General features: G+C 44.8%; 1 protein-coding gene across 5 annotated transcripts in view; it reads right to left on the bottom strand.

Annotated features, from left to right (window-relative positions):
• Nucleotides 1-9584: 9584 nt before the first annotated feature.
• The window catches only part of SLC20A2 (solute carrier family 20 member 2), a 59392-nt gene continuing 43004 nt past the window's right edge, over nt 9585-25972 (bottom strand). For all 5 annotated transcript variants that reach the window (XM_075751434.1, XM_075751430.1, XM_075751433.1 and 2 more), the window contains exons 9-11: nt 17726-17911; nt 16931-17015; nt 9585-11284 (exon numbers count right to left, since the gene is read on the bottom strand). In XM_075751434.1, coding sequence (XP_075607549.1) covers nt 11120-11284; nt 16931-17015; nt 17726-17911 — 436 coding nt within the window. In that variant the 3' untranslated portion in view covers nt 9585-11119. The remainder of the gene's footprint in view (nt 11285-16930; nt 17016-17725; nt 17912-25972) is intronic.

Raw genomic sequence — 25972 nt, 5'->3', positions numbered from 1 at the left:
GCCACCTGAGGGAGGCTGTGACCCCATGGGAAGCCTGTGCTGGAGCGGGTTGGCTGGCAGGACTTGTGACCCTGTGGGGGATGCACACTGGAGCAGACTGTTCCTGAAAGACTGCACCCGATGGAAGGGACCCACGCTAGAGCAGTTCATGAAGAACTCACCTTGGAGAAGTTGGTGGAGGACTGTCTTCCATGGGAGGGAGCCCAGGCTGGAGCTGGGGAAGAGTGTGAGGAGTCCTCCCCCTGAGGGGCAAGGAGCAGCAGAGACAACGTGTGATGAACTGATCACAACTCACATCCCCCATTCCCCATCCCCCTGTGCCGCTGGGCGGGAGGAGGGAGAGAAAATTGGGAGTGAAGTTGAGCCCAGGAAGAAGGGAGAGGTGGGAGGAAGGCATTTTTAAGATTAGATTTTATTTATTATTATGCTACTCTGATTTGATTGGTAATAAATTAAACTAATTTCCCCAAGTTGAGTCTGTTTTGCCTGTGACAGTAATTGGTGAGGGATCTCGCCCTGTCCTTTCTTGACCCAGGAGCCTTTCGTTATATTTTCTCTCCCCTGTGCAGCTGAGGAGGGGAGTGATAGAGCAGCTTTGGGGGGCACCTAGTGTCCAGCCAGGGTCAACCCACCACACCTGGTCAGTTTGGAAATTAGAGAAGCTTTACAAGTTGCAATAAGAAGACTGAAGAGCAGATGAAAGGAAAAGGTAAATTAAGTTAAAACCTCATCTAAGTCAACTTCATCATTTTTAAGACAGTGAAGAGAGGTGGGCAGTTTCCATCTTACTGCTGTGAGATACTACAACTCTGCCATTGAGACTTCGGACACCACTCGCTCTGATCCTCCGAACCTTTGCACAGTAGCTCAACCTTTTATGAAGAGACCATTACTCTCACTGAACTCTGGGCCACTTTCCCTGAGGAAGGTTTACATACATAAACAGAGATGCTTGAAAGCTTCTCTCTTTAATAATACATTATTGGGAAATAGCTTTCCCTGAATCAGAGTCTTTTCATTCATTTTTACATGCTCAGCATGGGGCTTACAGCAAGCATAGCCAGACCATGAGTACGTACGTGGTGCTGCCTCTAACACCGCCGTCAGCTTTGATGACCTTTCTTTGATACAGAGCTGATAACAGCAAACTTCAGACCGACTTCTTCAGAAAGCAAGAGCCTAGGCCAGTCTGGGTGTGTAGGACCATGCATCCCATTATCCACACTGTGGGGAACAGAGAAACTCATTTCAGGTTTGCTTTTTAAAGAGGAAAGAAAAAAGTCAGGGTGTTGCAATGGAAGAGCTGAAGAGCAGAGGGTGAATTGCCTTTCCCATGAACCAGCATTGCAGCCGCTCGAGCACAAAGTGCTGGAAGTTCTGGTGTTCACTTTCTTTGACCGCTTTAGAGCACAGCCTCTACTTTTCACATGTTACTTTCCAAGCCTCCCATGTCTTGGCCATACCTTCACCCACCAGCAGGTTTACTTTTCCAACAGCATTTGAAGTGAGGAGAGAATAACTGCAATTTTAATAATGAATGCTTTCAGATGTGTATTTATTCTTAGTGAACACTCTGTGCCTGCCTCCTTTCCTTGCTTTCCCAGGTAAGTGGGTACACATCTCCTACTAAATTACCTTTCATTCTTTGCCATTGTCTTCTGATGAACTTTTCCCTGTCACTCACACTTCCTTGGTAGTTTATAAAGTCTGCCAGTATGCAGTATGTTTTACTGTTTGTTTTATGATACTAATAATGAAACTCCCTTTGGGTTTTTTCCCATTTTTCTGGACTGCAGATTACATAGCATGCAAATACAGCCACTTACAGTCTCTGCAAAGTCTCGTTTTTTCTCTAGCCATTTGTTAAATGGCAGCAACGTTCCTCTATGTGACATACAGTGTATTGCCATTTCCTCTCTTCTTCTGCTTTCCTATCTCCTCTACCTCCAGCTCCGTGTAAATACTGATAATAAAGGGAATACAAGGCCTGGCTATTTCAGCGTGCCAGTATTGCAGATACTCCCCAAGGAGTAGAGGAGGGCCCCCTTTATGCTCCTGTGGCTTTTTTTGCCAGGGGAGGTTGGCTGTGGGTGAGAACACAGACAGACATCCCAGCCCAGCTGACCATGGAGAACTGTACTGAATGTAAGTCTTCACAATTAGTGAAAAAGAGGAAAGCTGGATATTTCCTAGTGCTTTTGACAGTGAGAACAAGCTGCTTCAGAAAGGAGGTTTGTTTTGTTAGCTTTTAGGAAATAAAACGATTGTGATCCCAATTCAAACATCTCTGTGTTGCTAACCACAAATTACTGATGGTCTCGAAATAATCTTTCAGGTATTGCTCATATTGTTCCTTTTCCTTGACATTTTCCTATTCTGTTATTTCCAATGTCTGCTTCAACATGGCTGTGATTACCCACTAACCACACACTGTCTTACAAAGTTGCACTCTTAACACAACTGCATTACCTTTTTTCATCAAGGGAAGCAGGCAGTGTTGAGATGTGTTTGGCATCAAGCAGTATCCAGGGAAAAATGTGTTTTGAGAGTGAAGTTCAAGGTCACCATAAGAAAAATTCAGCCTGTGTTTGGAAGGTAAATTCATCTCAATAATTTTAAAGAATCTTTACCTGAATGTTAGCCAAGCAGACTATTATTGTTATTCATGGTGCAGGGCTGTATTAAAATGCCGAACGCTTGCTCTTTCTCAGTTTTTCCTGTTTCATTCAGCAAATACTGGCAAGTTCTAATTAAGATGGAGCAAAAAGAAATCAATGGAAATTGTGCTGCATTCATCTCAGCTGCATCAAGTAAATGCTGAAAATTTGGAACAAGTGCAATTGCCAGAAGTAGTTCTGCATAGGTTGCTACCTGCTGCTCAGCTCCACCGGAATGGACAATGCAGTGGTAACTTTTAAGTGATATATATATGAGAGGTAAAATATATATATATGGCAGGCTAGCCTGAAACCTAGCAGATCCATTTTGTGATGCTCTTGGTCTATACCTAGGGCTAGGGAAGCCATGGGTTTGTACAATGTATGTACTTGTATACTGTGAGGCGTATCACCTAGTCCCATATTTGTAAAGGTATTTAGGGGCAGTTAACTTGTAGGGATTTTACTGAGTGTGAGCACCTTAGCAGCTCTTGAAGTATGACCTTTCTCTTGTATGTGCTCAAGTTACCTGGATTGAAAAAAAAAAAAAAAAAAGGCAGTAAAATATTTCCTCATGGTAACCTAGGGATTGATGTATTCAGGTTTGAGATACTGAGGTAGTTTGGTGGTGGAAGGGGTGTAGGTCCCTCAGAAATCCCCAACAAGGATTCTTCTTGTACCTAAACCAATTCCTTCATATCCCAACCAAACATTTCTGAGCCAAACTCATCGGCTCCAGCATGGCTGGAAACAATGCAAGGAGGAGAATGGAGGAGCTCCTGGTGTCCCCAGCCAGGTGTACAGGTCTTTCGCCAACCAGGGACCACCAGCAGGTACCAGGTGACAGCAGCAATTTCCCTTCTGGGCTGAACTGAGCTGCACTGAAATCAGCATCATCTGTCTGAACAAGTCATACTACTCATCAGTTCCTCAGAAGGGTCATTCAGGAGCTGCTTTGCTCTGTTGTGTGGGACATACCCCATGCTGTATGATCGTCAGGGCCTTTGGCAGACTTTAAATAGGTGTTTATATAAGCCTGTTACAAGAGCCTCAGAGTCTGTGGAATTAAGACATTTGCCCCTGTAGTTATGGGCCCAGTAACCCCGGCCATAGAGGTCTTTCCCACCTAGTGTTATGGTGGCATATCAATATTTGTCACTAGTTATTTACAGACAAAAGGTGGCCTTTCAGGGGACACTAGGGCTCCTGTGTTTAATAGGCTTAAGCCAGAGGATCAGTTCTTTGCCAGGTTCTTTCTTGCTGTACCACTTGATGGCACACTTGCATTAGCACACCGCAGGCTGAAGGCAGGACACATCAATGAGCCAATCCTGTCCAAAGCTGTTCCACTTAATTTGTTTTGCATCATGAATGTACCTGTTTAATTGATTAAAGGAATCTAACGCTGTAGTATTGAGTAGGAATAAGCAGGGCATACAAAATAATTACACCAAGAAAGCCCTGTATTGTGCAATTTTAATCCCAGATATTGCCTGGATAATTCATTATTTTTTCATTCTTTCAGTAAGTTTGGCAAGAAATTTGCCTTTGCCTTACTGAGCCTTTTCTTCCAAGGGTGGCAAATTTTCCTTGCCCAGTATTTTCTTCTTTATCAGAAGGTTTGTAGCAGGTTTGTTCATTGCATGTGTTGCTAGACTGTAAATGGAAATTAATTTACACCCTCTGAGTAATAAAATTATGATCCAACTTTATATCAAAGGAACATTCTTCAGTGGGCTATATGAGGTTAATAAATGAGTATGAAATGTTATCACATATGCCACTTATCTCTAGATGGTTATGAATACATCAGCGAATGCTGCAGATGGTTACAGGCTACAGGTGGAAACAACTCGCTGCTCCAGTGACTGGATTAATACACCGGTCATAATCCATCAGTAGATTTTCTTCAAAGGATACCTAAGAGGGAATTTACTTCAGCCTTCATAAAGAAAGGGGAACTCTGCCTTAATGGACATTATTTGGGATAAAGATGGGATAGGAAGGACAGGTTTTTATGGAATAGAACAGCCTGCAAATTGATATAGCCTTTTAACCCCTTTCTGCAGTGCTTAGGAACAATAACCCAAATAAGTAGAAAGGGTTTTAGCCAACCTTTACATAATGTAGCTCTTGAAGAAGTCCTGTCTTAAAGATTCTGGGCACAGATTTTTGTATCCGAATTGTTCACAGTGCTTCGAAAAAAACTATCTAAAGCTTTGGAAAGCAGGTAGTCACAGCACATGGCTGTGACCCAAGAAAACTGGATGCATTCACCTTCTCTACCACCCAAAGCTTGTCCACTGAATTGGATTTGTGCAGTTCCTCCCATAAGGTGACCAAGCTCTTCACAGTGCTGGGGTCTAGCATGAAGTTTCCTTTCTCCCTTTCATCATCATTTCTTGTGCCAGTTCCCCATTGCTTTGGGTGTATTTTGAGCAGCACTTAACCCCAGCGCTCTGTGACAGGCACTTTATCAGTGTAACAAAACATCTCTGGTCTTGTGGGAAACAGAAGTAGTCATCTGTCTGGAAGCAGCCAAGACTTACTACAGGTTGTCATGCAGAGTCAGAGGCTGAGAAGAGAGAACTTGTCAGCTTTACCTTGATAAGCCCATGAGTGTGAAAGACATGCCACATGCAATTTCCATTACAGAGATCACCAGGAATCCATGAGAAGCATGAATGAGTGGAAGGAGTCAGGCATGCAGAAAATTATTCAGACCAGAAACCGTGGGCAGTTCCAGGTGTGCCTGCTTTCCATAGGAATCAAGGGGATTCTCAAAATTGTCTTACAAGATTAAGAGAACATCATCCATTACAAAGTACATCAGGATAGCAAGATAACATTTTCAGATTAGCCTTCCTGTATTTTTTCCCCTCGAGCCAAAAAGGTGATAAATTCTCTCACAGTAGGAAAGCAGTTTTAGAATCATCCAAAAATATTTTCGTGCTTTTCTGCTTAGTTAGGACCATTTTCCTGGTTCACATAAGGGCAGTGTACTACATCCTCCTTGTCTTTCCCTGACACTGGCAACTTCATCCGCAGGTACGAGCATCCTCTCCCGTTGTGCTGGAAGAGGGATATGGACTGTTGGTGGAGTTGGCTTTCAGAGGCTGAGACCCCCAGCTGTCCTTGCAATGAGAGGCCAGAAAAGAGGATCCCATTCTTTGGCAGCAGCTCAAATTCTGTAGCTGCACGAGCAACTCCCAGCAAAGGAATTGGCACACGCCACGCTGCTGCGCAGGAAGATCCCATCCAGGAGCTGACCGCAACTCGGCAGTGAAGAGGACTGGCCACCCGCTGGACACCTACCACTGCTTTTCCTCCCTCTGAAGCGCAGCAGTGAATAATGATCTACAGTAAATACTTGCACTGTGGCACCATTGCCAAGCAGTGGCAGATGTCACATCCTTGAATTTGAGGTTTATCGGATGAGAAGTCATGATTTGAGGCTCATCTTCCTGAAGTTGGCTGTTTGGTGTTAGCTGTGGGAGCTGCAAGGAGCCATGCAACTCAAACATGTTTGTGCTTGCTTTCCAGGCAACAGCTTTGTTTTAAAAGCTGATTGCAGTTACGGAGGAAAGAAGTTTGTTACTTATATTCACCTCCCTCACACAAAAAAAAACTTCTGCACTTGGAAGCTGCTAACAGCACAGCATATTTGTACAAGTTAAAAATACTGTTTCACTTAGGAAAAATAAACGCCCTTTTGAAAACTGCAATTAGTTGAAAAAGTGATGTAATATGCATATAAGATCTTTCGGACCAATGTTACCCCCAGACAAAGCGTTTGTTCATCAATACAGTGCTAAAATAGCATCACTGCAAAAGTTCAGCAGCCTAGTTTCAAGAATTAAAGCCAGATAACTGTTACTTTTGCAAGACAAGTAGAAGCAAAGTCTGCTTGTGTCAATCAATCAGTATGAAAATGTAATTTAATTCAGTCCAACAGAAATCAATTTTTCTCCCAGGATCTAAGATACTAGAAATTAAGCTGTGTGATACTTAACTATTTGTACAACTTCACCTGGAAAAGGCACAGTTCACGTGTTTGTTCTTTATAATTCCGTTCTGTTCTGTTTTCGTGCTTAGAAGGAGGCTTATAAAGCTACACAGTGGCAATAAAAATCTTACTCCAATTCCGACTTTCTTTTGGTGACCAGGAGATGGAATCAATGCTCCATCAGGCCATCTCATTAGTATCATTAAAGCAAGCTCAACAAGAGGAAGAACACAAAACCAGAGGTTTTTAAACCTTTCAAAAAAACTCTTTTCTCATCAGTTTCCTTCCCTAGAGAAGTAGCAGCACATAAACTGCACAAGACCCTCATTCAAACAGTCTTCTGCTCTCCAGAAATACATATCTGTCCAAGTCTTTCTCAGTATCAGTGGCTTCTCTTAAAGCCCCTGCTCTGCCACCTTGGAGTCCAGGGGCACCCAGGTCCCCATGTTTGGGCCAGGAGCTCTCACAAAATGACCCAAATCTCTCTATTGCAAACAAACTAAGGGCCCTGTGTCTTCATGTTGCCTTGCCCCACGCATCCCCCAGGTGCATTTTTTTAGGCTCTCACACCACAGAAGGTCCTGCAAGGAGCATTAAGTTACCAACACCAGAACAAGTCTTAGTACCTGTGGCACAGGCAGACGCCCGCCCCAAGGGGTGCTCAGCCAGCCTAACCAGTCACTAGCCCACAGGGCACTTTCCTTGGAGGCAGGAGGCCAGCAGCAGGGTGCTGGAAGAACAGGGCTGTTCCACTGAGGAGGACAAACCAGGACACAGATTACCATGCCACAGCAATTTCACCAGTATGGGGCACACTGCTGAGCAGCACAAGAAAAGCAGGGTTGGTGACAGTAACAAGTACCAGCAACTGCCAGTTGACCTGATCATCAGACAGACGTTCAAGGATGAAACAAGTCCCAGGGCAAGCTAGGAAATCTGGCAAGCAAGTGAGGTGGAGGCTGGAAGTTGATGAGGGTAATTAGAGTCTATTATCATCTTCATACCCTGCCAGCTGGCTCTCCTTCTCAGGCTGGTTTGAGTCGAGGAGTTTACTACTGGTTCATGAGCCACAATAGACACTTTGGTTTCCAAAACTGAGATTGCATTTCCGTAGTTAAAAGAGCTTTTACTTGTAATATTTTCATCAAGCTTCTGTCTCTCTTACCTCCTGACCTGTTTCTTGCCCTCACCCTTCCTGAAAGGCGAGCATCCAGCCCCCAGCAGCCTGCGCACGCTCCTCCCCAGCACGCAGCAAGGTCTGCCTGATGGCCACCATGACGTCCTGTGCTCTACACAGGGCTGTAGCCCTGATGGCCATGAACCACGGCAGGAAAACCTCTGCCATAGCACTGAGTTCAGGGGGCAGGGCAGCCCTGCAGGGTGCAAAGCATCCCATGTGTCTGTCAAGGTCCATCAGCATCTGCTTGCTAAATGGGTCTTGGCCAAACGAGGCTCAGCTCTTGGACCCCACTGAGCCCCCACACTGCTGCAAAAATGCAAAAATCCCCACCTTTTCTTGCTCTGAAAATAGACCCATACCTATTTTGATTGCTGCCTGAGTGAAGGATATTTTAATCGTGCTGGTACTTGCTGGGCATTTCACCAGTTGTGGTTCCCCTGCAGTGATTCTGTCTCCCTGGGGTGGCAAAGGACACCTCTCTGGCGTGGAGAAAGTCACTTCTGGTTTTCCATCTCCCTCCAGATTAAAGGTTATTGTATTTGGGGCAGGGATATTTTGGAGATGCTTCCTTGCTGGCCATTTCCCTCATAACAGTTTTATTCATAAATATGGAGCATCTCTCTTATGAGGAAAGGCTCAGAGAGCTGGGTCTGTTCAGCCTGGAGAAGAGAAGACAGAGGGGATCTCATCAATAGTTACAAATATCTAAAGGGCGGGTGTCAAGAGGATGGGGCCAGACCCCTGTCAGTGGTGTCCAGCGACAGGACAAGGGGCAACAGGCACAAACTGGAACACAGAAGTTCCACCTAAAGATGAGGAAAAACTTCTTCGAGGGTGACCGAGCAGTGGAACAGGCTGCCCAGAGAGGTTGTGCAGTCTCCTTCTCTGGAGATATTCAAAACCTGCCTGCACGCGATCCTGTGCAACCTGCTCTAGGTGATCCTGCTTCAGCAGGGGGGTTGGACTAGATGATCTCCAGAGGTCCCTTCCAACCCCTGCCATTCTGTGAATCTGTGATTCTGTGTTGACAGACACCCAGCTGCATGTGCTGGGGGATTATCACATATCCCTCGGGGCCGGCACAGCCCTCCACGTGCTGCCTGCGTCTGGCAGGGTTGCAGCCAGGTCCCTGCTGGTACAGCTAGAGAAGTCTGGTTTGTGTCTGTAGATAAAACAGGTCGCAAGCTGTTGGGCCACTGGGCAGGCATTTGTTTATGCAAGTGCCAAGACAGAGTGAGTCCTTCCACCCTTTTCCACAGGTCCCAAATTGTCTTTGTGTGTTTACTGGCTGCTTTTGTCGCTCAGCCGCTGCTCATCAGTCCCACCCCTTTGCCAGCGCTATTTATACCACGGCTCTAGGATGTCAGAGGGGTTAGAAACCGAGTGCCATGGTGCCACAGCTATGGGGATGCTTACAGAACCCCCAGAGGGCTGGGGGGCAGTGGGAACTGGTGAGTGCCCTATGAATGCATCCAAAGCAGCCCCTGAGCTCCCAAACCTTGCTGGGGAGATGCCTGTGAGCCAAGCCCTGGGCAGAGCGAGGGCTGGGCACTGTGGCCGCCGGATGGCGGGAGGAAAAGGGCGGTTTTGTCAGCGCTGCACAGAGCGTGGGTTCATCCACGCTGACCCTGGCAGACAAAGAACAAAAGGCCAAGGAGAAGGTTTTAGCTGCCCATGGAGCCTTCCCATTACGGTTGGCACGGCTCAGTAACACTCAAAAACCACAAGAGGCAAACAGTGGTAGGGGCTGTTTATCTTTTTATTATAAATTTAGTATGAATGACCAATGGAAAAGTCACAATGGAGTACCAAGAACATTTTATCAAAATTTTAGCAGCATTTAAACAGTAATAGATTCCCAACCTCCTCCGGGCACCCCTTGCCCTTTGCCTCCCACCCATAAAACAGTAACCTTCACCCAAATGTGCTTTCCAAAGCCGTGCAGGGGATGTAGCTAGCCATTTCCCCCTGAGCTGCCATGAAAGAATCTCATCCCAAATGCTGGTTACCCACGCAACCTCCATCCATGCAGGGCCAGGCTCCCGTCCCCTCCTCGCGGTCGGCAGCACGGCGGGAGGCTGGCGGGCTGTGGCATGGGATGGGACTTGCCGGGGGGGACCCAGCATCCGCTCACATCCTCGCCACGCTCCTCACGCCAGCCCCCGCGCCGGTCAGCGCTCCCGCGGGCGCCCATACCTTCAACCACAAAACCAGGGCTTAGCCCGTTTCCTACCCGCTGCTGCCCTTCACTTCTGCACGTGGGGGTGCCATGCACCCCACAGTCCCGCTCCTGTACCTGAGAGTGTGCGGTTGTTTGTGGCTGGATGGACAGAAAAAGGGGAGATTGACAGTCCGTTCCCCTGCTGGAAGTGATGGCAGGGCAGCCGGGAGCTGAGATTTGAAGGGGAAAGGTAGAAGGTGAGCAGTGAGATACTTCAAATTCAACCCACAAAATGAAATCGGTCTACTATGAGCTAATGTGGAGAACTGTGGTTTGCCTACTAAGTAACGAGAACGAACTTTTTTGTGTGCTTTTTTTTTTTTTTTAAGTTACATTAAGACATGAACAGTATTATCCCTTGGTGGCGGGAGCTTGGTGAAAACAACGTTGAATTAGAGGTGGGGGGAAAAACAACACATGCCCACACGTGTAGACAAGAACATAATATTGGCAAGCTATTCCCCTGCTTCTTTGGTACTTCCTAAACTTTCTTATCCAAAATATATAAGGGAAATGCACCATTTAAAAGTTACTGTCTGTAAGTATTTACACAGCCATAACCATCACGCTATGATACACAAAGATCAATACGATATGAACAAAGTTATTTTATGAAAAGCACTTCTGCACATTTTATTTTGTTCCAGTATCTTAATAGCTTTAAAAAAATTCATGTGTTATGCAGTCCTGTACCTCGCTTCTTCTTATATCAAATGGACAAGAAACATTTCCTAATCCATACTCTTCTTCAAAAGATTAAAAAATTGCCACCAAAATGATACACTATGTACAAATTTTACTAAATATTAAATTCTAGGCAATTATTTTCACCCCACTGATAATATAACTTAGGTATTGTTACCTACTATATGCATATATATTTCTTTAATATATAAGAAATGGCACCACATCACCATGTCACCAATATGACACATTGTTATGTACAGTAGATAAGAAGTTAGATATGGAAGATGGATCTTCTCCGACTGGTTCTTTCATGGGAATGCTTCTCCCCTCGGTTGGCCGTTTCCCCTTTTCCCAACGAAGGAGGCTCTTCAGACATAAGGCAGGATCCCGTACATCAGCAGCGCCATCACCCCGGCGCTGAACAAGCCGGCCACCGGCACAGTCACAAACCATGCCAGGAAGATGTTGCGGAAAAGGCGCCAGTCGACGGCTTTCTTGGAGCGGATCCAGCCGACGGCCACCACGGAGCCGACCTTGGGAGCGCAGGGAAGAGAGAGGGAGACAAGGTGTGAGCGCCCATAACATGCCCCCGGCCGCACCAATGCCAGTCAGCTGATACCAAGCAATGCTCTGAGATAAAGGAGCCCCTGATGATGACGACGGCTCTGTTCTGGTGGGGTGGCAGGAGGGCAACAATTCCAGGGTGCTTTAGCCTTTATTTTTCCAATGATCTCCTGTTTTTCATGGGTCTTGGGGTCAGCCAAAGGAGAATAAATGTTTGCGGGTTTTTCTCTGCCCTACTAGCTCCTGGATCAGCCATGAGTGGCACCGAGGCAGCCCTCCACCCGCCCAGCACCCGACTCGGTCTGCAGGGGAGAGGGCAAGCGTCCGCCGAGTCTGGCCAGACTGCAGTCTAAATCGTGAAAACACTGGGAAAGTTGTTTTTAAGGCTCTGCCAGAAAGCACGGCATGGGGCAGGTCGGGATAGCTGGTATGGTTCCCATCCCACCTGCTTGTCCTCTTGCTGGTTCGGGATGTCCTGGCTGTTCAACCCAGCAGCTGCTGAACCTCTGCAGCTTACAGCCTGGCATAGGGAGCTGACTCCATACAGCACCCATATATTTCAATACTGTGGGCTATAAACAGGACAGCATCGGCAACATAAGCAGCTGAGCCCACCCCGTAACAGCAATGGTAACTTGGCGGGGGCAGACAGACAGCACACGGTTAGACCCAGTCCAGCCGCCCTACACCAAACTCATCAGTCCGAGCTCTCTGAGGAAAACCAGCCCTTCTGGACCAGCCGGCCAAGCAAAGCATCCAGAACTAAAATTCTCCCTGCGGACAAAGACATCAGCCTGATGCTACGGGGCATGCAAACTGCACAGACATCAAGAGGTCTGCCTTCAGGTGGGGAATGGATAAACCACCACTTCAAAATATCCTTTGAAGGCACTGCTATCAGGGCAGCTGGGTAGGTTGGTGTTTTTGAAGACAAAACACACTGTGGCATGAGCAAAGCTACAACCTTGTCTTCCTTCAAATGTATTTTCAGTTAATAAGCTCAGGTATAAGCCCAGCATATTATTTTTTTAAGGAAGAACTGGACTGAGAAAAACATTTCCAGTGAAAAATTATGCAAAAACTTCAGAAACATTGTGTTTTCTTTCTGCTCTGGAAGTGGCCCTCCGTGCCGCTAACAAAAATGTGTAAATCAGTGCAAGTCTATTCACAGCACATGGTAAAGCAGCAAGAAATGTGGAAGGAATATCCTGTTTTGAAGGAAAGGAAACTCCAAGACGCAGCTGGGCATGCGCTCCCTGAAATGCCATCCCTGCCTCCTCTTCCCTGCTTGTTTTCTTAGTGGGAGTATCAGTCCCTGCCTATAGATTAGAAGATGGGCTGCTCCGCACTGTGGAGCCAGGAAAATGATAAATGCTGGGGGTACAGGGAAGCAGGGAGAGACAAGATGGAGATATTGAATCTGCATCTTTTGTTAACATCTATTTAACTTCTAACTGCTGCTTAACATTTCTTTTTGGAGAAAAAGAGTTATTTGTGGAAGACCCTGTAACTCTAGGGAAAGACTCTCAAAAGTGCCTGTGACAGAACAAAGGAAAACTAAACTTGATATTCTGGGACTGAAAAGGCCTCGGTCTAAAGTTTGGTCCGGTAAGGAAATCTGTTAGATAATATTTAATCTGAATACCGCTTGAGTGGACAATACATTATTCTGTATTTATGAGGTGTAAGTGTATTTAGGAGGTGCCCAGCTAACAGGAACCCCACACTTCTGACTGTATCAAAAGTGTTAACTTGAGGAAAAAGCGTTTGGTTTTTCAGCTGCTCAGCTGTTAGGCTCTGCTTTACGTTTTGCACATCCTTAGCATCCGTCTGTCATGCTTGCAACAAGAAGCATTGCTTATTGAGCGAGCTTGCAGTCTACATACGGTAATCTCTGAGTCCTTCCTGAAATTTAAAAGGTATCAGCAATGATGGCATTGGTAATCCGTTTTAACCATTATTAAAAGTTTAGTTTATTAATAGTGATTTTGATGGACTAGAGGTTAGGAGAGTAGCTAAAACGGGGGTGTAGGGACACTACACCGTCTGCAGAATTTCAGATGATATCTACTTTGAGATTGGTTTGAAACCAGTGCAGTTTGCCTTCAGTATGCTCTGCTCAAAGCATTACAGAAATGCTTTTGGCTCTCTTGCTCCTGTGCAATGGCGTATCATAACAACACACAGAACGTGATAATTCCACCATAGCAACATAGAGAATATTTTTCAAAAACCGCGAATCATAATAGCAAAATGGAGCTGACAGTATGACCCCAGCAAAGTCACTTTTGCACAGAAAAAGCATTTAACTCCTGCACTCTAATTTTATCTGTATGTGAGCACGTTCAATCTGTTATAGCTAAGAAATGCCTGTTTATTTCTACACCTTGGAGTAAATTTTGCCTACCTGGGCAGCAGAAAGGCAAGGCAAGCATTCACACCACAGCAGCTTTTCAGTGCTAAATCCCAAGGGAGGTTGAATGGGTGCAGGCAGAGCAATGTGGCTACTGTGTTCAGACGCACAAAGTCCTTTGGAGGATCAAAAGGTTCGGTCTTTCTCCCAGGTCCTCTTGATTTCGACGCATTCAGAGGGACTTACCTCTCCCCTTTGACTGGTGGCAAGGACAAAGGTGCAGTTCAGGCTCTCAGCAAGCACCGAGCATGGGAAAGCTGCTGGGCCGTAGATTTAGGACTGGCATATCGGGCGGTGCCTACCTCATGTAGACCAAAGCCTCTGATTTAGGACTGAGTGCAAGTCCTGATCTGAGAGGGCATGACAAGTCTTTCTGAGAAGCTAATGCTTTTCCTCCAGTTTGCCACCACATCTGCTCTAAGACCTGAAAACTGCTGCTCAGAGCTTTCCTTTGTACTTGGTCTCCATCTTTCATTACAGTCTATTGTTTCACTTCAAAAAGATCTCCATGCACCTAAGGTGTTTCACGCTGCTCCTTCTTTGCGGTCGGTTTATCTAGTTGCTGCACGTTCAGTTGACTGAACACCCCTTTGGTGTTCACTTTAGCAAATGCTATTTTGCTGTGGAGCAAATGTCAGGGAAAAGAATAATTCCCACTCCCTGAAGCTAGAGGCTTAGGACTAGGCTTACCTTGAACCCATTTTCTTTTTGATTTCTAGGGCAAAATAATTTTTCTGCTAATTTTTAAGAAGGCATTTCTGTCTCAACGGCTGACAGCACTTTCAGAGAGGCATTTTCGCACGGAGTAAATTATATATAATAGTTCTTTTATTCCTTCACCAGGCCCTCAAAGAAAACAAGGAATACATCTGTTACAACTGTCTGCTTTATCTTGCGTTGATCACTTAGGATCTTTCAACTCAGGATCTCATTTTGCTGAAACATAGAGTCAGTTATAATAATATGACATCCTGGTACAGTCTAATCCTATTGTGAAGTGGATCGTCCCATTAAGAATGATCCATCTAATGAGATATAGCAAACTACAGGGAGCAGACACAGACTAACCACATTAACTGTTTTTATGGAAGTATTTTTTAAAATAATTATTTTGCTCTGCAGTTAGAAAAGACCAAGCTTTGAACTGCATTGAGTCAATGAATACCTCCTAATGCTGCCCTCTCATAAGCTTATGGCTTCCAAGGCATTTTCTTTTTAAATTTGGTCTATTTCTCTGCACCAAAGCATATTTTTCTCTTTTACTACGGTTGGCTAGAAGTGCTTCAGGCACGCAACTGGGATAATCAAAGCTGTATTATTCTCCTTGGCAAATTCTTCATCACACATTTGATATACCAGTCAAAGGGGGGTGGTTTCAGGCTAGCATTTCTAGAAGTGGATCACGTTGTTATTATTTTTCCCCTCCCTGCTTGATTCAGAGGAACCAGAGTTCGGCCAACGCCAGGAAATCTGAACAGCCTTTCAGAGCAGCTCAGCCTTGGCTGCTTCTCAAAGACCTCCACAGAAGAAAGAAATGATTTTGCAATAGAGGAAGGCTTTCTGAAGAAATGGTTTTCACTAGAAAAAGGCTGATTGAACCAACTTGGGGCGTTTTGCAGGATGTGTGGATTTCATTGACTCTTTCACTGGAAACCAGGTCAATGTCACAGGCAAGGATGCCCGGCTTCTTGCCAGCCTGCCTGCCATGCCGTGGAGTAGTTAGCCCTGAAAACCTGCCTCCCCCAGCCCCAACCAGAGCTGGAAGGGCTCCAAGGTCCCCGGGGTGCAGCAGCAAATCCCACAGGATCTGGCTCTTGTAGGGCTTGGTGGTATGTCCCGAAGCAGAGGGGCTTTGCCGGTCTAGGGTCTCTGATTTCAGAGGGGCTTCTCCGCACACTGCCTGCGGGTGAAGGAAACAGACAGCTCTGTGTGTCCAAGAGCTTGGGAGTCCGTGGGGAGTCAAAGGAAAGGAAGATGGGATTTTTGACTTGGGAATTTCCTGGGGAACAAAATTCCAAATTTCCACTATGTTCTTCCAGCAGTGTAAATGTCCACATGCTCCTTGTTGCCTACGAGCAATATAAATGTCTTCTCACACAACGTATCATACAACACAATTAAATTCTGCTCATTACCCAGCCTATACTTCAAACTGGTCTTTTTTTTTTTTAAAACGATCTTGTTCAAAGAACTAATTACAAGGGCTGGATTCTGTATTATAATGCACAAAAGTAAGGACAAGTTGGTTTAAAAGAAGAGAGACATTAAAATATTAGCTTAATGACGTAACAGTGTTTTTCATACAGGTGGCTCTAAAATACACGTAACTGGGATCACACAAACTATGAGTCTAGATTATTTTAATATGTCTATATTAGTTCAATACAACCACGAAAGGGTGAAAGATGTTCCAGACTTTTGTGCAATTACTTATAACGCTGACTTTGCTTAGCCGTACTGGCTTTAAAAGCAGTCCTTGTTATTTTGCGATCGCTCTCTGCACGGCGCATCGCATAGTGAAGGCAATCTGCGACAATCGGTATCTCTCGTATTGTGTTATGGTTTGTCCTAGTGATGTGATTTACTGATGCGATCACTGCAAACTCCAATACCTTGCAATGGGTGGAGCTTATTGGAATACCCACATTTGAGGCTACAAGTACCGTTAGCGCACACATTACTTCAATGCAAAATCCACTGTGAAGAAATAAAAAAAAAAAAAGACAGATGGAAAACCTGTAGTAAAAGAGTTATATGCAGGAAATCCCATGCCATGCACTTATCAAGAAAGTGAAGTATAAATGATGAATGGTGCGCAGCCTCTGAACAAGGGAAAAATGCTACCTGACCAGGTTCAAATGGCACTGTCGGAGGAAACCAGGTTCTTCCTTGTAATCATTTGCTTTAAATTGAGGTCACGTTTTTGTAAGTAAGTGCTGTTTTTCTTTAATCACAGCTATGGAGTTCACACCGTGTCCAATTGCAGCGGCTTTACTGTGACAACTCCAATGCATTTTTTGGAAGTCTGATTATTTTCCAGTGTCACTGGCACAGCTGAGACGCACTGACGCACCTCCACCTAACTGTCCTCCGTGAGCAACTGTTTTCCTCTCGCCGTGCCATTATCCGCTGGCTCAAGCGATACAATTTTAAGATGAATAGTCCAGACTGCCTTGACTGCAGTCACTGGGCAAAGGCATACCTTGCAGTGTGTAGTACTGACAGGAAGTCCAACATTGGAAGCTACCACAACTGTGAACGCCGAAGCCAACTCAATAGTGAATCCACTGCAGGAAGCATAAGAAAACACTTCACAATCACTCTTTGCATCAGCTCGGACTGATACCATGCAGTGTGCCAAAGTCTTACCCGTTTCTTCTTTCGACTGTTTTATCTCCGACTGATTTTTGTCATAGGAGTAAGTTAAGAGAACAAGGAAGGGCTGAATAATGGGAACGGCACAGGCTAGTCATCTGTAGTAACCCGGCTGCACGGCTCATTGCGTCAGGGACTTTTACTACTCGACGCTGCAGTGAATCATGCCTAATTAGTAATTTGGTTAAGCACCAGCGGAGGTCGAGTATGCATCAAGGACAAAAATTACTGTAATAAATACATATGGTTTTAATAGTCTGAAGCACGCTGGGAAAGCCACTGTAATCTTGCCATTACCAAATGCACCTTCTGCCATGATAATTAGGTCATCAGCAGAAGACTCTGTTCATGTAGACCTCTACGCCTCAAACGCATTCAGTATTAGTTTACAGGGTTATCTTTTTTCCTTTCTCTCTTTCTTTCTCTTTCTTTCTTTCTCTCCTTTTCCTCTTTTTCTTCTTTCATTTTTTAGAAAGACAGAGAAGTCGAAGCCAGGTTGTCATTAAAATCAAAGCACAGCAAATCCAGCAAACTGCATTACAAACAAAATACTGGAGCAGCAATTTCTCCGACTGGTTCACGCACAAAGTTCACACAACCGTAATGACAACTGTGCACCTACCTTGATGGTGTGATTGGAGTGAGGTCTTTACCCATGGTCTGGATAACTCTTCTACCCCAGACCCAGAGACCCACACAGATCCCAACACCTCCATAAAACAGCAGCCAGACAGGAGTTGACGCATCTTGCATTACACCACCTTGCTCGTAGATCAGCCAGAGCGCAACGAGGGGACCGATTGCATTGCTGGAGAAACAGGAAAACATCGCCTGAGTTATAAAAATGCAGATAATTTCTTTGAAAGAAGTCTCTTATTTTCTGCGTGGTTTTTCTTCATCGTGCGTGCAGCGCTGCTCTGACTTGACCCTACAGGCAACACCCTTTCTCGTTTGGAAAGGCTGCAGCAGGGGACTCTTATCATGCTGCTTTTTTCAGTCGCCCCTTCATCACTGATAACTATAGCAAATGCTGAAAGGAATTTCTCTTTTATAAATCATTTCCTGAAATGTCAGAGGCGGTAATACATCATTATGTCTATTCTGGGACAAAACCCAGTATTTTCAGTACTGCACTGAAATTATCTCAAAATTTACCAATTCAAGAGCTCTGCATCTTTAAAATTCAAGTATTAAATTAGCTCTTTTTGTCAAAGAGGGAAATTAATGAACAAAATTACCATCACAGACAAGAAGATACTAATGTAATCTAGCCTGACAACCCATAGTGTTTGGAGATATGATCAGAATGCAGCCAGGAAGGTGACTTAGTCCTCTTCAAACGCATTGTAGAGCTAGTTGGACTGGATCAGAGAGGACTTCTTGGTGACACAGAGCTGGCGTAAGCACTTTTTGCTACTCTGCTGCTGCTATCTAGAAAAACACTGGAAGTCAGCGACACTGAAGTCCCCACTCCTAACGCAGGTCACACAATACTGGCGGCTGGAGTCTCCAGTGCCTGGAGTGAGACTTCTGACTCTGCTTATTCTAAAAAAGCATCAAGTTTCTAGACATGAGTTAGAAGAAAAACTTGAAAGCTGGTATCCAGTTACTTTAGAGGCTTAAATACTAAAAAGCAGATAAGAACTTTGACACCCCTTCTTTTTTTTTTTTTTCTTTTTTTCCCAGCTCTTTTGGTAAGCTGAGTAGCTGCTTGCCCTGCTGAGCAGCATTTATCCAGAACCAAAAAAGCATAAGAAGCGAGGCAGCGCTGCACTTATGTCTAAATAATCACGAGAAGAACTGAGCAAACCTGTCCAATGTCATTCAAAAAGTTTGAAAAGCAACAGGAAGCTCCCCTCTTTGTCAACTGATAAGAAGAGCGGGTTGCAGCGTGCGACGCAGGCAGGACCGACAGCTATGCTCGCCCCGCAGCCAGGACCAGCTAAATTTAGTTCCTGGTCTTGCTCCAAAGCACTCAGATGGAGTAAGGGCCAGTTTTAACATCAAATGTTGTGCAAACCAAGCCACTGTAACTGACAGTTAATAATTTACTTGAATGCCATCTTTTCCAGATACGAAATGCTAGGGGCTGAGCGCTAATTGCCAAGAGACGAGGGTCCTCAGCATTGCAAAGCTTGGCACATCTAAGCAACACGAGACCCTCCTTCTTTCTTCGGGTCCTTGAGAAATCGAGCTCTGAACCCTGACAGGCAGTCCTGGAGCAAAGTAACTAGGAAGGAATTTTCTCTTGTAAATACACACAACAACATTCAAGCTGCGAGGCAAACGAAAATACTTTAAAATGCTCTTTGATATAAAAAGGAATGAATAATTCTTATGGATTTTGAGAAAGATGCTGGGAATAAATTAGTGAGCTAACATGGATAATAAAATCCAGTGCATTTGAAGACACTGGGTAGTATGATGAAGAACTAAATACACTTTAAATAAAGCGTGATTTCCACTAGCAAAAATACTTTAAAATTCTGATACTGTGCCTGAGTATGCATTTGATTTGTTGAGTTTTGCATGAGTGAAAGGATGGTATGAGAAAAGTCCTTAGTGCCTAAATGCAAGAATTATTTTGTCTTCAAGGAAGAAGAGATTCTTGATCGAAGCATTTCTAATATTTTTAACTCGATCTGCAACTTCTTTGCCAGTGTTTTCAGGTGTGGATTAAATTACTTGCACATTTAAATGTCTTATTGTGCATAGAAAAAGAAAGGTAATTGATTGTACCTTGAACTGATGGATGCAGAAGGGTGGATAAAGGCAACTAAAACATTGATCAGATGAATAAAGGGAAAACTGATCACCCCTTTTTATAGTGCTGTAAGACATAGGGACAACCTCCCTGTTGAAAATAACAGGTACATTTGGAGCAAGCCCAGGCACTGGCTGTTCTGAAGATATTATGGATGGATATTTGTCAGTCCTGTAAATGGGAAGACAGAAAAGGCTTCAAAAACTACAGCAGCCAACTGCTCTTTTGTACCAAAATCCAGTTTTAAATATTTGCAAATGCTACACTTCTGTGAATCAACTAAGCTTAATCCTTGAATAAAAGGTTATTTTCTTATTTGTGGCAACGGAAGGCAAGGCAAAACTCTGCTGACTTATGCTCAGCCTTGGAGGATCCGAGTGAGTTCAGAAGAGATGACGCTGATGCCCACAGAGGCAGCACTTCTGATACCTTCCCTGTAGGAAAAGAAACCAGAGGAGCACTAGATCCATATGTGCTTGGAAAGGCAAAAAGGTAATTAACTGCATTTTCCTTTGTGGGTATCTACATCGCTGGTTATCTATACCAGAGACATTTCTCCTCTCCCTGTAAATCATATTCAATGTGACTTAAACGTTCAGCTCAGGCATCTCCCAGCCTGAATACCTGCAAGTGGCTACCAACAGCCACCAAACCAGCAGTGCACAGCTGGTGGCTCCCATCTACCACCATCATGGCTCTTCAGAGGGCTCCTTTGGCTTCTGGATCCAGTCCTAGCAGCTTGCAGTATCACTGCTTCCTATGCCAATGGAGAACAGCTCTAGAAGAAGATGCTAGGCCTTTCCTACCACAAAACTGCCAAAAGCTCACAATGAATGCGGCTTGACTCACAAAGACTAGGATCTTGGTACTGCATGCACCAGCTTTGAGACATCACGACGAGCATGTGCAATCAACCATCCTTGGAAGTAGGAAGAGTTCTTTGGTAGAAGACAACCAGTCCCAACAGGAGAGCAAGAGGGAAACATCTCATCAAAAAAAAGGAGTTGTTAGATAAGAGACTTTGATTTGAGACCTTCTGCAGTTAACAGATGTCTCCTACAGCTAAGTGACTAAGCAGATGAACCACGAGGACACTGGCTAGGCTAGGATGTGGCTTTCACAATACTTCCTAGTGGTTCTATCTCATTTGACTCAAGACATGACTAGCAGGAAAGCAGACTTCAAATCTTCCGTGCATTTGGCTAAGACACATTTCGCAAGTCTATTTTCATGAAGTGATTTTCTCTTACTCTCCCACGCAGCTCTTTTACCTAACTAAATCTCCTTTGTGCTGGAGCTCCAAGTCTCACTCTTGGTGGTTTAGAGGGAGAAGAAAAAAGCCTGAGATGGGTCACCCAGGGGGTCTGAACCCATATCCACATCTATCTATACGTAAAACTGTCATTAGGTTCCTATGTAACTGAAGAGCTTTCGAGGATGTTACCGTGTTATTTAGCTATTGGGTTTAAAATCCAAGATAAGCTACTCCTGTCGTGGTATTACTTAGTTTTGTACACCTAATATGCATTTTTTCCACTAAGGACAAGAGGATGACCATTACAAGTTGATTTTAGGATGAATTTATAAATCATTATGGCATAAGAAGCCTAACTCCTGAGTCTACCTGTCATGAAGTGTATTCTCCATGTCCAGTATTTCTCACCATCTCTGCCCGGCTCCGCCAGCCCCAATTACCCGTGGGGCGCAGGACTTTGCAGCAGGGGCGGTGTGTAGGGGCTGTTCGTCTTCCTTGGAGGCACGATACAGGATTAAATGCCATCTACAGTAACGCTCGTACTTGCAGATGCGTGCCTCGGCGGTTCAGCAAAGCGCTGCTGAGTGTTTCTGAAGTGCTGTCTGACCCTCGTGACGATTTTGCTAGCTCTCTCAACTAACGCGAATTGGCACAACTTCTCTTTTTCTGCTCGCTTGTGCCAGTTGAGAATCTGTCCCGCACCATTTATAAAGCTGTTGTGAAAGAGCATTTGACAGTGAATCTGAACTATAAATAGAGTTGGCTTCTCCTCTCCCCTGTGATACAGATAGTATTACCAACAACCCACCACCACCACATTTAGTTATCATGAGACAGGCTTAGAAATTACAGTTTCCCATGAACACACACACACGAGCAGAGATTTTTAAGTACCTTTGGGTCACAAGTCCAGGCCCTTCTCTGGAGGAACAAGGACTACAACTTTTTTTTTTTTTTTTTTTTTTTTTTTAGTAAAAATTAAGCGGTTTTTTTCAGTAATGGAAGGATGCCATCAGCTGAATGCTGTATCACCAAATCCCATCAAAGTTGTCATAACATTTTATTAACTAGCAAGATTACTATTACCTCACTACTTCTTATTTGAGGGGAGCACTGAGTTGCTCAAAAAGAAAATCTAATTGTATTTGAATGCTACGCTCTGAGTAAGCTGTGTTATAATCCACGATCTACAGACTTGATGACCATGCTTTGATTCTCTGTTGCCTGAAAAAGCAGATTGTGTTTTAACTACTTTTTCTAGTTGAGTGAAAAAGCTTGAATCACCAATTAAAACTGAATGACGAGCAAAATAGGCATCTGAGAAATCTATATTAGGCTTCCAGTATTACAAATATAATTACACAATCCCCAGTCATTTGACTGTTTCCCAAACCAGGATTTCACAAATGAACTCTCCACTGGGAAAATAAGTGGGATGATATTTCTGAATATGCTGCAGTTACGCCTGGAGACATCACCCAGTTGAGTAAGGGTGCAAGGAAGATATGCCTGTATGTACCAACAGGAAAAAAAAAAAGTCCTACTCTCCAAAGATCTCAGATTATCAAGCAAGTTTTATCCTAGTTCCAATAATCGGACAGTTTTGAAATAATGCATATACCATAGCACAACAAAAGTGTGTCACAGCTGTGCCCTGTGAAGCGTGAGCTCTGGGTACGTTAATGAGTCAGGAAGGCTACATATTTCTCCCTGCAGCTCATCGCTGCGTCCTGTAAATGCTGGCCCTGAAACCCCAATTTCATGGAGCCTGGAGGGTTGGGTCCATCCTCCTCCTCACCCACCAGCATCAGCCTTCCCCCAGCAAGCCTGGTCGCCGGCCCTGCTCACAGCAGGATGGGGAGGGATTCCCGTGCCTGCCAGAGCCCCCTGTTTCTTGCTACTCTTCTCTGGCTTGCCTGCGTGGCAGGAAAGATGCCGCATACCTGCACAATTAAGGACCCAAGTGAAGATTCACATCTACTGGGGACACAGGCTCCACTTTCAGGACAGACTGCTATTAAATAGGGGAGGAATCAGATTTCAGGCTGCTCTCAGTAATTGTAATGGACAGATTAGCTTCCTAAATTTTCTAAGTGATCTTGACTGCAGCTCTCAGGGAAGAAATAAGAAATACTCATTTTGTAATCCAGCCTTATTATAACTCCTTTAGACTCTTTATTTAGCCAGGAGACTGAATCCCACTAAGCTCTCTGCATGCAGTGAGATACCGGCAATGTTCTGGCCCTTCCCTTCTTTAATCCCATTGCATTTACTTTAGGAAGAGGAGAAAAGGTGAGTCCCACTGCTGTTTGTGTGCTCTGACCTAAAACTCCAGGGAAGTCTGTAGGTGGTCAAAGGAGAAGTTTCTTCTCCCTATATTTTGAGCAAGCAGGTATTTCCTAGTTTCACTTGCACTGCTTTTGTTAACAATGAATTCTCTATCTGGTAGCAGTTCAGTTTGCCTAAAACCACTGTGACAATGTGTAGAAATATATAAAAAATACTAAATACTTTTACTATAGCCCCGAAATAGTTTTAAATCTTCTGTCTTCAGTAATGTAGCCTATATCATTTGGATAATAAGAGAGCTGTTCTTTGTCAAGCTTGTGCCATAAATCTATATGGCATTACCTGCAGACCCTAAGACGAATGACCCCTTTTTCCTATAATATCTAAGTATAAATATGCAAGGGTAGTCCTGAAGTCCTTCACGTGAAATTTAATTAGAGCAGCCACATTCAAACAATTTATGCAGTAGGAACTCAGCGAAACTGAGATCCCACAGACAGCTATGAAAGTTCTGCAAGCAGGTTTCTCCTCCCTACAGCACGTACCAGCTAAACCTTGGTACCGCCAGCACCGTGGCCTACACAGACACGGGCGGGTGGCACGGTCTGCAGCCACCCCGTTCAGCTGGAGCATCACGGCTCCTGCCACCGTCATGATAATAAACCACCTTCCTCTATGGCTGGAATCCATGAGCCCAGGGTAGATGCCTGCTCACATAAGCCAGGGCACGTGGCTCCTTCCGTCATCCCCAGGGTTTCTCCTGTGACAGCAGAAATGATGGCCTGAGGCAGAGAGGGAGGGTAGGAAGGGACAGAAGAGGCTACCCACTTATAGGATAAGGAATCTACAAAAAAAGACTAAACACACGCACAGACAGGTGTGCAGGAGCACAAGGCTCAGGCTTTTTTCACAGCATAAACAGCAGATTTTAATCAGCAAACCTCATGTCTACCTACAGCATCTTTCTGTGGGTCATCCCACTTCGGTTGCAAGAATTCAAGGAATAACAAGCTCCAGAGGTTGCTTGAGTCAACAAAAGCATCTTCCTGTTTGCTTGGATGGGCTGCGGGGCCGACGCACCGTTTGCTCATAGCTTTCTCGTTCCCAACCCAGTAGCAAAGCAGCCACAGCCACCATTGAGCTGAGCACAGGAGATAGCTATGGGGTTAGCAGTCCTCTCTAGCCATTTCTGAAACAGCCTGCCCAACTACCCTCGTTTTTGGGAACTAATTCATTCAGACATGCTTCCAGACTGTCAAATGCAGCATAAACCCTACAAGCTTCAGCAACACTCCTGCTACCCACATTTATACAGGTAGGCTGCTGCAGCTGCAGCACTGAGCTCCAGATCATCATGGTTCCTGCTGAACCAACCTATATTTACAGAAAATAAGTTCAGTTCAACTCAACCATAGGTGCATATAATCCCCGCCGGCCAACAAAGCCCAGCCTCCCGGCCTCTCTGGAAAGCTGGCTCTGAACAAGCGTTTAGGAAGCTGGCAGTTCTCCTTGTGTCACGCTCCTGGCCCAGGTCTTTTTTTCCATCCTGCCCTTTTTATTCTCCCGTTGCCCTTGCAATGACCTGACGTGCTCCCTTTGTGCTCGGGTGCTGAGCCAGTGGGACCTGCTCACTTGGCGCCGCTAATTAAGTTCAACAACAACATTTTTTTTCCAGCGGTTCTGTCCCAACACATTTAGTTGGGATTTTAAATTCTTTAGATTTCATTCAGCCCATGTGCAGGATGGTGTCACAAGGTTCTTGGTCCAGCTCAGTTAGTCCCAGCCCTGGAAGGGCTCCAGCATCCTTGACACAGTGCATATAAGCTCTGCAGCGGGGGGAAGAGGGGATGGTCTGAACAAAACAGTCACCCAAATAGGGAGTTACCATGACTCCCTGTTTCTTTTAATGCACAACCGCCCCGGCCAGGATCCCTGCTGATGTCAGCCTAAACACGAGCCCTGACTGCTACAAACATCAGCTACTACAGCAGAGATGGCTGGTGTCGTTACGATGCTAAAAAGCATCAACTTGGATTAAACTGGGGTCTAGCGACCCTTATGACGAGTTAGTTCTGCAGTCAAAGGCAAAATACTGATTTAACTCTTCCAGGTCCAGAAGAAAAGCCTGGACAATGAAACAATGAAACTAAAGTGCTATCCAAACTATATGGGATGCTTCTGCTCCACAAAGTGCTTTTGAGCTGCATCATGGTTCAGTCCGTACCATACGCCTCACACTTAAATATGCTCTAAACCAGGTCAATCAATTAACTACCTACAGTTTTTCATTTTTATGTTAGCTTTTAATTTTTCTCTCTTTGCTCCTCTTATCTGCTTATGTCCCTTCAAGGAATACCAGCAAACACCCTGATGGAAAATAAACAGAAAACATGGGACGAGAGTGAGTTCCAGCATAGGGAAGGAAAACATAGGAGACAAGTCCAAAGAAAAAGATGTGGACAATGGAGATTCTACCCTAAATATTTGAGGGAGGAGCTTAAAACCAAATGCAGAGGAAAGTGGGATTTTAACAACAGGATTCAAGGCTGAGGAGAAAAAAA

Source organism: Balearica regulorum, chromosome 4 (assembly GCF_011004875.1).
Source record: "Balearica regulorum gibbericeps isolate bBalReg1 chromosome 4, bBalReg1.pri, whole genome shotgun sequence".
Lineage (NCBI taxonomy): Eukaryota > Metazoa > Chordata > Aves > Gruiformes > Gruidae > Balearica > Balearica regulorum.
The sequence above is the reverse complement of the archived record's forward strand: the minus strand, read 5'-3'. Positions and strand labels throughout refer to the sequence as shown.